The sequence below is a fragment of the Mus caroli genome, chromosome 15 (assembly GCF_900094665.2).
Source record: "Mus caroli chromosome 15, CAROLI_EIJ_v1.1, whole genome shotgun sequence".
In the NCBI taxonomy this organism is placed as follows: domain Eukaryota; kingdom Metazoa; phylum Chordata; class Mammalia; order Rodentia; family Muridae; genus Mus; species Mus caroli.
In genome coordinates this window covers 8894505-8907406 of record NC_034584.1, presented here as the reverse complement: position 1 = coordinate 8907406, position 12902 = coordinate 8894505, and the positions used below count along the sequence as shown (strand labels likewise).

General features: G+C 47.7%; 1 protein-coding gene across 13 annotated transcripts in view; it reads left to right on the top strand.

The window, feature by feature from the left end:
• The window catches only part of Pdzd2 (PDZ domain containing 2), a 380223-nt gene that overhangs the window by 293725 nt on the left and 73596 nt on the right, over nucleotides 1-12902 (top strand). For 11 of the 13 annotated variants that reach the window (XM_029469409.1, XM_029469405.1, XM_029469413.1 and 8 more), the window contains 3 exons: nucleotides 197-339; nucleotides 3272-3404; nucleotides 8670-8825. In XM_029469409.1, the coding sequence (XP_029325269.1) occupies nucleotides 197-339; nucleotides 3272-3404; nucleotides 8670-8825 (432 nt within the window). The remainder of the gene's footprint in view (nucleotides 1-196; nucleotides 340-3271; nucleotides 3405-8669; nucleotides 8826-12902) is intronic. The other 2 variants (XM_029469417.1, XM_029469414.1) reach the window with 2 other exon arrangements.

Sequence of the window (12902 nt, the reverse complement as noted above, 5' to 3'; positions counted from 1 at the left end):
TTATTCTAGAAGGTTCTATGGGACAGCGCTGACAGCCAGACTTTGGTCTAGTTAACAGAGGCCTTTTCTTCTATGCTGATTTGTGATATTTGGTGACAAGAGACAGATGCCTGGCCTCGTGTGACAGTGCTACTCTCCCGTGTCAATGCTGTGTGTCTGTCAGCCTCCTTCATGCATGCTCGCTTTTTCTTCCAAGGAGGAAGTTGGCCGGATATGGAAGATGGAACTGCTCAAAGAATCAGATGGGCTGGGAATTCAGGTTAGTGGAGGCCGAGGATCAAAGCGCTCACCTCACGCTATCGTTGTCACCCAAGTGAAGGAAGGAGGTGCCGCTCACAGGTGACTAGATAACTCTTCCCCCATCCCTCTGCCCCTTGCCTTCCTCCTCCCCTTCCCTCGGGTGCTGGGTGCTAGTGTCTTTCGCTTGATCAAAGCTCTGGTAATTACGGTTCGTAAAGATTTGTGGGAGCGCGGGAGGGAAACAGACAAGAGCACTGGGCATGCTTCTGAACACAGGAAGTGGCTCATGAGGAAGGATGCTTAGGATATTCTAAACCGTGGAACGGAGATTTGATTTCTTTGTGCTCCCTCTTAGATTGCTTACGAACTCTGGGCATGCTGGCACTGACTGGGGTATTAAGTGTTTATTTATCAAGGAAGTTTATGCACCCCCAACAGGAGATCACAGTCCTGCCACCTGAAGTCCTCTGAGTCAGTGACTAATGACACAGGAAAGTAGCACTGTCTTAAAAGGTGGCCACCATGCAAATGTGTCAGATCAGAGTTTCACACATGCACACACACGGGCTTGTGGTCCCATGTCTCTACTGCACATGAAAAGGGGAAAAATAAGTATAAACCTCTCTGTAACCTAAAAAAGCAGGGCTTAAAAGGTGGCTTGGTTTTGTTTGATTGGATATCAATTGTGTGAAGTAGTGAGAAGGACTATGCTTAGCCGGAGCACAGATGAAAAAGGCTGAGTGTGGGGTATAGAGCCGTCCCGAATGTCAAGCAAGATCTTTGTTGTTCTACTTACTTCTGTTCACATGGAGTATCTGTTATTTACAGGGCACAGTAGGGTATGCACATGTGTTGCCATGCCCACATGTCTACAATAAGAGTACACAGAGAAGGGCATTGATAGGGAAGTGATTGTCTTTTGCCTAGTCTGGAATTTCTTCAGGCAGGGGAGCCAGATCCTAAGACGGATACAGCGGGCCACAGCAATGTCAGCCTTCCCAAGACAGAGAAGGAAAAATCTATCTCATAAGGTGTAGTTGAAGGAGCTAAGTTATTTAGGTTGGATAACAGGAAACTAAGGAGAGGACAAGGCAGAAACTAGCAGACTTCTTGCGCTTCAGCCTTGTAAAGCAGGATGCTAAGAAAAACGACACTAGCAGTAAGATAAACTCCAGCGGTCAATTATCCCAGTGACAGCATTAAGATATTAAGATGTTAGATGGTTTTAACCCAGATGAGCACCGTTCCAGATAGGCCTTATAGGAACTCAGCAGCTAGCCGTTTTCCCATCACTGGTATGTCTTCCATTCTGGTCTATCTAGTAAGTTGACAATCGGGAAGTTCCGTGCGCAGAGATAAGCTTTCTATAGAGATGATGCTCTTGTTTTCCCACCAGAGCTGGGGCTGAATCAGTCCTGTCTTTTTTTTTTTTTTTTTTTTTTTTCACTCTTAGCCTGGAACAGTGTGTCTCTCTTCCCTGTGGTCTATGACTCGCCAGCAGGGCATTTGAATTAATATCAGGAGATGAGAGAAATGCAATTAGAGAGTAGAATAAGCGAAGGGATGGGTTGGGGCGTCTTGGTGGTGTTAGGAACAAGTAAGCCCACCAGCCATGGCCACTGCCTTGTCTATGCCAGGCCTCCCTCCTCCCATAGGATCAGCCCCGACCCATACACCTAGATTCCAGGGTGTCCTTCCCTCCTGACTTTTTCATCCCCACTTTCTTACCATGCTAAGTAACTGGTGGCTCCCTTAGCATTTCTCTATTGTAGAGATTTTTGGAAATAGAAGGCAGAGGCTATTGGAAGTCTCATGTGCCTTTTATCTTTTATTATAGCCTAAACTCTAAAGAAAGATTAGCATGTGAGCCTAGAAGAAGGAGACAATGAGAACGATGCTGCTGAAGGCAGAAAGAAGGAGGAAAAGATGGAAGGGGAGATGTTGGTTGGTTCATTGGGAGGGAGCACAGAAGAAAGAGCTGTGTGGACCTGGGAAGATTTGGGTATGCACAGTTTCCACTGTAGGACCTGGATGGTGATGACAAGCCTTGAGAGAAGGGGAGACCCCTAGGCCCCATGGTCTCTGCTTCACCAGATTTTCTGTCTGAGTGTCAGGGGCCTTTTAAAAGGTTTATGGAAGATGAGACCCTGGCCAGCTCAGTGGAATCCATTGCAGAAGCCAGTTTCGAGGGTTGTGGGCACTGAGGGCCGTGACCTGCCCTAAGGAGACAGTCCCAGTAACAGCAACGTCTCCTGCCAGCCAGTGAGACAGGAGCTCAGAGTCCGCTGTAATTTAAATTAAAAAAAAAAAAAAAAAAGGACCAGGTTTTTACAACCACAGAAATGAATCAAGTCTCAAACCTTTAACAATAGCAAGCTCAACACTTCATTGCTGTGATTGATCCTTCTGCTTCCCTAGTTTGTCCTCTGTGGGGGACCCAAGAGTGAAATAATCCTTGGAAAGTTTTATCTTCAAGGTGCTGTAGCTCTGTGGTGGGGTACGGAGGTACCAACACTTACCACATAGCCCCAGTTCCCAGTTTCCCAGAAAGAATCCTGCTTCTGTCTGATGGGGGGAGAGGGGGACACAATAGACCAGTGAAGGGCCGCAGGTGGGTTTGACGTGTCTTGGCACTGTCTGTGTTCAGCTTAGCAATAGCCCGGAGCTGATGACAGGGAGGATTAGGGAAAGATCGACTGACTTGAGTCTCCTGAAACCTGAGGGTCTTAGTTGTTCTATCACAATAGTCATCCGGATGACGTGTCATTGACGTTCGTTGTCAGAGATGCTTAGCTTAAGAGTGAGCATATTGGTAAGTGACTGTCAAGAGTCCCAGAGACTGTCAAGAGTCCATGATTCTGGATACTAGCGTTAACGCAATCCCACCCCAAACCATCTTTGGTTGTCTTTCCTTCCTCTTCCACCTTAACTGTCCTGTCTCATGACTCTGCCTAGCTCCTAGAAGACGGCGCTTCTCTAACGCAGAATGTCTTGACCAGGGGTCTTTTTTTCCCCATCTCCGTTTCTTCAGGGATGGCAGGCTGTCCTTAGGAGACGAACTGCTGGTGATCAATGGTCACTTACTGGTCGGGCTCTCCCACGAGGAAGCTGTGGCTATTCTGCGCTCAGCCACTGGGATGGTACAGCTGGTGGTGGCCAGCAAGGTAGGTAGTTTCTGTCATTCTTGGTATTTATCATGGTAGTATGAGTCCGGACGGGAGCCCTTCCCATGCCAGCAGGTATGTGCATGCTTACGGCTTATCTTGGGCTATGCGGTAGCTGTGACTCCACAGGACGTGCACATGTGACTGAAATGTGTTTGATTAAGTTATTAAAGATGGTTGTTAGAAAAGTTATAACAGAATGAAGGAGAAGGTAAAGAATAGGAGATGCAGAAACATGATAGGAGGAAGGAGGAGGCTGCATGGAATTTTTTTTTTTTTTTTTTTTTTTTGTCACTGTGATGAAATGCCTGAGACAGGCGACTTAAAGAAAAAGAAAGGTTATTAGGGCTCATGGCTTCAGTGTATGACCCCTCTGGATCCCTTCCTGGGCCTATGACCAGGCAGAAACATTGTGGCAAAAGAGTATGGTGGACAAAGGAAAGTTGTGTGCCCTCTGCAGTCAAGAAATAAAGACACTGAGCCATGAAGAGGCCCTTCAAAGACACATGCCCCAGGGACCCTCTTAGTCCAACTAGGCCCCATCTTTCAGTTCCTACCACTTCCCAGTACTCCAGTTGTGAATCCATTAACGGATCCATCCATCCGTTAAGTCAGAACACTCAGGACCAACCACTTACCTAAGTCCCACCTCCAAGTATTGTACGAAGGACCAGGCCTTCAGCACAGCTGGGGGTGAGGGGGCATGGACACTTCACATACAAACCACCACAGTAAGGAATGCATCTTCTGAGGCCAGAATGAGAAAAGTCTCAGGGCTGTCTGTGGAGAGTCCTGGGCCCTAGTCTAATCACCCCTACAGTGTTAGAGCTGGAAGAAGCTCTATGCCTCCTTTGTCCAACCACCTCCACCTTCCCTTCCTCCCCAACTCTGCAGATGTGACAGTGGGCAGAGCATCCATGGTGGCGGCCATCTTGCAGAGGTCATGGTGCTGTCAACAGTGCCAGACAGCAAATGCTTGGCACACCACCCTCTGTCCCATTCTGCTGCTGTCTCTCCCTCTTGGTCTTCACTGTTATCACCGGATCCTGAAACCTAAGTCTGAGCTTCTTTCACCTGTGTGTGTTGATGTAATGACTCTGTCATGGGCTCTTATGATCTGCATTCAAAAGTTCCTGGAGAAAGGCTGCCGATGCCACGGCTCTGAGGAGGCCAGGAGACAATGACTGCTCTCCTTCTGCTAGGTCTTCTGGTTGTGCTGTTGAGACCATTAAAGAGGTCCTGTGACTTAGGAGTGAGTAAGGTAGAACCACATGGCTCTTTCTGCCGCTGAGTGGCTGACTGGGAGAATCTGTGTGAGGCCACACACAGCTCAGCTCTGCACAGAGGCTGCTGCCAGGGTTTCTAATTCCCTTTCCATCTTCCTGATTTTTATTTTGAACCTTGGCATCTGTAGGTTTTCCTGTATTTTTTCTTTTTTAGATTATAAGATCTAGCACCAGTTTGGGGAATGCAGTTGGTTCTCCATATCCATGAGTCTCCATCCATAGGCTCAACCAACCCCAGATGGAAAGTATTTAAAGTAACAATTGTATTTTTACTTAACACAGACCCTAAACCTCTCCCTTTGTTGCTCCTAAAATAATCCAGCAGCTATTTATAGATCATTCACATTGTATGACAACCTAGGAACTATTTAAGGGATAGATATGCTTTATACAAATATTATATCATGTTGTAGGAAGAAGGATTTTAAGCATTTTAAGCTCTGGTGTCTGTGGGAAGTGTCTCACAGGTAACAAAAGACAACTATATATAATAACAGATTAGGATTCCTTTTCAAGCTATCTGAAAAATCTGCCTCAAGCCAGGCATGGTGGCACACACCTTTGATCCCAGCAGTTGGGAGGCAGAGGCAGATGGATTTCTGAGTTCGAGGCCAGCCTGGTCTACAAAGTGAGTTCCAGGACAGCCAGGGCTATAAAGAGAAACCCTGTCTTGAAAAACCAAAAAAAAAAAAAAAAAAAATCTGTTTCTCTTCCTACCTCTTACCCCAAACCTTTGAGGAGAACATGAGGGTTGCCAAGGTACACCTTGGGTGAAAGTTGTAAGCACCCGAGGCAGATCTGAGCCCACTCTTCCTGGTAGCCCTTTACCCCCTACAGAGGTTTTGTGGGCCCTGGGAACTTCTCCTGAATCTTCCATACCCAAAGGGCTCTCTGCATCTCTCAACAGCAGGGACAAGGAAAAATAGAGGTCCTGAGGGCTTCTCAGTCCCCCTGCTAACCACTCCTTTCACGGACAGGGGGACATGCTTCAAGGGAAGAAAGAACACCTCTTCACTTTGCCTAGCAGATCAGCAGTTTGGCAGCATCCCTGGGTCTTGCACATAGTCCTGTGTTTGCAGCCTACTTCATTTGCACAGCTACCTCCATCCAGGGAGCAGCTCAAAGTGTCAGTTTCTGCCCAGGATTATGGCATGTGCCATCACAGCCTCAGGTCTAAACAGCTCACTTTAACCTGCTAAACTCGGAGGAGGAATAGGGGAATGCCTTCTCCATGCTAAATGTGTGGAGACGTGGGCCAGTACTGGCTGCTCAGAAGAATCTGTGCGAGGCCACACACATCTTAGCTCTGCAGAGCTATGCTGTTGCCCTATGAAGGACACTCACAGGACCTCAAAGGTGGTTCTGAGTAATGCCAGGCTCTCCACCTACCTGGCCCCGTAAGAGATAAGAGGTAGAGTATATAACAGGTGCCAGATGCCAGAACCATCTCAGTAGATGCTAAACCAATCCCTGGAGGCAGATGTGTGTTCTTCTTATTCAAAGACTTCCATTTAAATCCCAGCGATTATTTAACTTCCTTGGGGGCTGACGGCAATAGACAAAAAGCAGGTTTTCTGCCAAGTCCAATGGATTGCGAAATGTCTGCTGCTGCCATTCTCCCAGCTGCCCTAGAGGTAAAGAACATGTAAAGTGTAACAGAGCAGGGTGTCAGGAAAAGACAGTGTGCTCCTCCCAGAGGCCCGGGGTTCTTATAGGGCTGAGCAACATCCGGGAACCAGTTCCTCACACCACGGGATCCTGGGCACCCACCCCAGATCTCAGAGGATAGCTAACACCTTTCAGTTCCTGCTGTGTGTCCTGTTTACACTCAGGCAGCCAGCGATCCAGCCTGCTGCTGGTCCCTAACCTTGTCCCCAACTGTCTGAGTGCTCGTCCATGCAAGAGGAAGAGGAGCATTCATCAGCAGGTTTCTCCTGGCATCCAGCCATTCTTCCCCTTTATCTAACCAGAGTAGGGAAGCCATAGGCTTGGTTTTGCCTTTATCCCTGGGGTTTGAAGGATGGGAGCGTTTCCAGTGTCCCAACTATAAAGAATCATAAAAATGTAAAAATCTTACTATTCTAGTTCTAGGACACTTGTCACAAAACTTTAAGGCATTGTCTGGAAGTGTAGTCACCTCATGGAGAGGATGCCGGATGTTTCCACAGAAACAGGCAGTTAGCCTGTATCCTAGTAAGAACTTGGGTGTCTGTGTTGTGAAAGCCGACCTGCCGGTGTGCTGGGTAGTTTTTTGTCAACCTGATGCAAGTCAGGGTTCTCTTGGGAAGGGGAGCTTCCAGCAAGTCTGTGGGGACATTTCCTGATTGATGAGGAGGTGCCCAACACACTGGTAATATCACCCCTGAGCAGGTGGACTGCGGTTCTATAAAAACAAGTTGAGCAAGCAGGCCACGGAGAGCAAGCCAGGAAGCAGCCTTCCTCTATAGCCACTGCTTCAGTTGCTACTTCCAGGTCCCCCTGCCTTGGTTTCCATCCTGATAGACTGTGATAAGGATGTGTGAGTGGAATAAACATTTCCTTCCTCAGCTTGTTTAGTCCTTGTCTGTTTGTTTGATTGTTTTGCCTTGCTTTTAGAAACAGGTTCTCTCTAGATAGCCCTGGCTGACCTGGAACTCACTGTGTAGACCAGGCTAGCCTCATCCGTGCAGAGATCCTCCTGAGTGCTGGGATAGAAGGCACACAGCACTCCAGCAAGCTTTTAGTCCTTTTTTAAAATCACAGCAAGAAAAAAAAGCTAGAACAAAAACTAGAACAGCCAGGGTGATTTCGATGCTCTTTACTCTGTGTATGTGGGGTGTGTATGTGTGTGTGTGTGTGTGCGCGCACGCGCGCCCATGTTTTCATTTTCTTTGAGTCAAACACAAATCGACAGAGGACGTCTTGGAGGCCATCCCACATGGACTTAAACACCAGCTCCACCCTGAGAAAAGCTGTGCGTTCTGGGCAAGCCATTACATGTTTAAATCCCTGTTCCCTTTCTGCACAGCAACTCGAGACTTGGGAACTGCCTCTGAGGATGTCACAAAGCTTAAAGGAGGCAGTTAAGCCCCTGAGCAGGGTGGCTGGCTAGAGGGAGCAGTGGAGAGACTACCTCTCGCTTTGTCATGCATGAGCACATGCATCATCATTCCACATGGGAGGATATCATGCTGTCATACATGCTTCTGATCTGCCGGGAGACCCTTTCCCACCAGAAGTTCATCTCAGTGCCATAGAATATTCTATCTCATGGCTGCTTTGTAATTTACTCACTGGTTACAACCTTCATTTTATTTAAAAAAAAAAAAATTCTTTCTTACAGATGGTCCAACAGAGTAGACAACACCGAAGAGAAATGGACTCATGTGTGGCCTAATAACTTATTTCCTTAGACAGACAGACAGTGCAATATATTCACAATTACTGTTACAGACGGTTGTCCTAGGCCTGGAGTGTAGCTCAGTGGATAAAGTGCTTGCCTAGAGTGAATGTTCTTCACATACCTCTGGGTTAAAAATGGCATCAAGCAGGTAACAAGCATTGCTGCCTTTGGATGCCAGATCACTAAAACTTTGTAAGGTCTGTTACAACCTGGGAGTTGGTTTTGGCTTCTGTGTTCTGCGGACAGTCAAGCAGTTGGATGGTTCAAGCCTCGTGGAGCGTTCTACTCCCTACGGAAGTGGCTAGGCTGAGGAGATAAAGGGAAAACATCACAGTCTTTCCTTAGCTCAGCTCTTCAGCCCAGTTCCCGTCCATGGCCTCCGTGTCTAGTGGTCTTTCTAGGAAGTGTGCCAGGCTCCTGGGTGCTCCTTGTGGCTTTACAATGTGTTACTACACCTGACATTGACAGTGACCCCACACGTGTGGACCATAAACTTCTCTGGGTCAGAGCTTGTGGCTGGCCTCAGCAGGTTGAATTCCATCAGCTGCTGCTGGTACCCGGGTGGATAATTCCTGGGCCTCTCGTGTATCCTCTTAGGAGAGCTCAGCGGAGGACCTTCTGAAGTTAACATCGAAGAGCTTACCTGACCTGACTAGTTCAGTGGAGGACATATCCTCCTGGACTGACAACGAAGACCAGGAGGCAACCAGGGATGATGAAGAGGGGACAGGCTCAGCTGCTGTCCGGGGCACGGTAAGTGAGCCTCTGGCTGCTTCCAGCACTAGGATTGATGCCTTTCTGAAGACCTGAGTGACAGAATCAGAGAAGAATGCGGCGCCTTCCTTTTTTATATCTTTCTCAGCACATTCTGAAAACTTCTGAAAGGGAGATGCGTTTCATTTAAGAAAGTTGAAACTGGAAACCACAGGCTGCGGGGTTGTGTGCATATATATCAGTCTCTAGAACGCTCTTTTGTGTGCACGAAGACACTCTTACTGCTCCTTAAGGATGCTTGAAAACAACTCAGGGTTTCAATTCAGACTTCCAGACTTCTGCTTGAACGTGGTTTACGCAGGCAGATTAGTGGTAGAGTACATCTTTGAATGTGAACCATACCAGGTCATCCGAGTAGCTTACAACGCTTCTCTGCACAAGGGATCAATCTGCTGTGTCACACTGGCACACACAGGAAGGTGTCCTACTAAAAGGAGAAAATATGGGTTCCTGATCTATTTCTATCTGCTCTTGCACCGACCTTCTTTCTCTGCCATTCAGAACCTAGTACTCCTCTCTCTGCGCCTTGAACTTAGGTAGCATGGTTAAGCTTTGGGAAATGACCTCTGTCGACCCCGAGGACTTCAAAAGCAAAGCAAACGCCTGCATTCTTCATCAGAGTTGCTGGGGACACTGGTACCTTTGAGGGAAGAGGGGAAAGGACAGCTTTCCCAGAAGGCCCCACCCAAGCAAGTGGGTAAGCCTACCATGAAGGACTCGGGGACAGGGGCGCGGGGTTGGGGGGCAGGTTAAACAACCCTGTGGCTGTTCCTTTCTCTACACAGAATGGTGGCTTTTGGTGGCTTTCCTTTGGCTTTCAGCAAGAGTGGAAACTGAACTAATAATCTCCCCAGTCTTCACATGCCCTCTGCCTGCCTCTCAGACCTCTCTTTGCACCAAGCTCACTACTGACTCTAAGCAACTGCTCCGCTTACTAACCACAGCACAGCCCCGCATGGTGGCTTCCTGTTTTCCAGCCTCAGAACCTTTGCAGATGCTCTTCTGTCTGTGGAAGCCTCTGTCTGCAGCTGAGGCTCATCTTCAAGACCTTGTAATCTGACTTCCTCAGAGGAACTACTACATTGTACTGACCGCTCCCAACCCCCGACTCTCCACCCCCCAACCCCCCACCCCCTGGCTCACCCTTGCTGTCCATGTTCATCCTCTGTGAACTGCTGGCCCAGATATGTTTGGTCTTTCTCCCAAGGCGCCATCAGCTGCATGAGGCAAGGGATCCTCACAACTGGTCTGGCCTGTCTGTAGACCATGCATCTCATTTTTGAGCTCTGAAACATTAAATAAAGCTTTAACGGGAATCTGGGGCTGTGGCTCCATTGGTAGATTGCTGGCCTACCACATAAACCAGGCATTGTGCCACACACCTATAATCTCAGCACTTAGGTCAGAAGTTCAAGGTCATCCTGGGGTATATAGTGAATTTGAGGCTATCCTGGGCTACATGAGACCTGTCTCAAAAGCAACATGAAATAAATTACAGTACCAGGGAAAGCCCTGGTTAGACAGAAACTGTTCCATCTCCAAGGGGAGAATATGCAGCATAACTGTGGCTTCATAGAAGGAATTGGGTCGTGTGCCTTCTGTTTCTGTTTGTGGTAGGCCCTGATATTTAACAAATCAACTGTAATGATCAAAGGATTAAACATCTCAATAGAAATTGGTAAAGGACAAGTGACATGTGAATAGAAACACTAGCTAGCCCAAGGCATCAGGGAAAGAGCCCAGACTCACAGCTGTAGAGAACACGGACTCAGAAAAAGCAAACGGTAACACGGCAGACCAACGAGGAACCTGGGGATGAGCTGGGCCGTACTTAACATGCATTAGGCTAGAAATCCTTGATGAGAGAGGCCACTGAGATCCACAGATAACAAGCTTGCCCCCTCCCTCCGCCCTGTCCCTGCCTCCCACACACCCACCCTCAGTCACCTTCACTCATACCCACCAACCTACTCCCAGTTTAGGCAGCCATGAGGGAAAACACAAGAGTCAGGGACAAAGCGGTACGCCAAGGATACACACACTCTACAGACATGCAGGCATGATGCAGAGGGGTCGCTGCACTGGCAGGAGGGCGTGGCTTATAGGAGGTTGGTTTCAGAAGGTCTGCAAATGGTGGGGTCCAGGAGTCTGGGCTTTCTGAAGTGCTCATGGGACTCTGATGCTCAGCAAGATTGTAGAAAGCAGAAGGGGCAGGACTCTATCAGTCACACAGTAGACTTGTAGGAGCTCCCCATCTCCATCCCCCCCTACCTCCCCCCCCCCACCTCCCTGTGCAGGGCACAGCCTTGAGACAAAAGGAGATTTTAGACTCGAACTACCCCATTCCTTCCTGCAGTTTAGGGGTCAGGAAGTAGGGATGTTCACTATGCACGTGGGAAGCGTGGAAGCCTGGGTCCTTCAAGGCACGTGCTTGCACATCTGTTGGCCACCTTTGCATATACCTGTTTCTGCAGATAGACTGGCAGTGTACTTGTGGGAGGTATCGTGCCAGCTCCAGCATGAGCAGATGCACAGATACCCTGACTGCATCTATGTCCCTGCCTCTCCTCGAAATCCTGGACTTTCCCTGGTGGGCCTCGCTTGGCTTACACATCTCAGGCGGGTGCTTCCACTGGCACGGAACGTAGCTTAGGGGCTGTGTGAAACTCAAGGCACCGTGCAGAACTGCCAACACTGGATAAAGGAGGAGAAGGCTGCCATTAACACTGGCCTAAGAAACTAAGATTTAAATCTGGGGGGTGGCTTTGGTTTGGTTTGGTTTCATACGTAAGGAGATGAAGCGATTCGTGGAGGAGAACAGAGATAAGAATAATTACTTGCCCGGGACGGATCGCCCGGAAAGCTGCTGATGTTTGACTTAGACTTACTCCTGTAGCAACATTTGCAGGGCTTGCTGCGACTCGCTGTCTGGCTCTGTGCCTCCTTCCCTTGTCTGTGCAGTTTGCAGTTCCCAGGGAAGTAAACATCTGGGCGGTTGCATAGAAAAAGTGAATGCCGTGCCCTGTAAATGGGAGCTTATAATGAAGGGGTCTCCAAGGAGAGTAGACACACTTGAGGTTAGTAGAAACCAACCTGGTTTCTGGGGCGTGGAAGGAAGGCATTAGGATGTTTATAGATTGCATCTCACTGTATAGTAGTATTATATTTGGGGTTCTGTTGTGGGGGTGGGGTTTGTTTTGCTTTGGTGTCTCATCTTTTGAGACAGGGCCTCCTCACTGCTGATCTGGAATTGCTGTGTAGACCAGGATCTGCCTCCAAGGCCTGGGATTAGAGGTGTGCACCACCATACCCAGCCCTCAATTTACTTTATTTTTTGAAAAATGTTATTGCATTCTATTTGTGTATGTGTGTGTGCTTGTGTGTGTATGTGTGTGTTTTAAATACTGTTAAAATACCATCTGAATACAGTCAGCTTTTGGACTGGAGATATCCCTTCAAATTTCAGGTAAATGCCATAATGAACCACTAGAGCATGTAATATATATTACTTATTACATACTCACATATAAAGTAACATAATGGGCCTCTAGAGCAGCAATACAATGTCCTTGCCCTTCTGTTAATGTCTTTTGTGAAAATTATATTGTAGATGTTGTGAGATTTTTATCACTAGATAAATGGCTTCCTGCCTAGTTCTTTGTTCTAAAGACACCTTCCATTCCTGTCCGTAATTACACAACGTTTTACCATCAATACCACTCTCTACTCTCTTAATTGGGGTCGGCTGAATTTAAGCCTTCTGGGGATTAAAGTTATGTCCATATATTGCAAGGTAAAGGGGAATATAGAGAGGAAAAAAGGAGGAAAAAGGGGGGAAGGGGGCTGTTCTAAAATAGAAAATGTTTTCTGTCATAGACAAAGCAATAGCAATCAGTAAAAGGGGAAGAAAAGGGCAGTGTGACTCATTGGAGCTTCAAGAAGCCCTTGAAATATATTTGATTTCTTAAGTCTGCTCACGGATGTCATACCATCATAGTCGAATCTTACCTCAAGACAAGAGGTCCACACTCAGTCTCTCTTCCAATTACTGCTGTG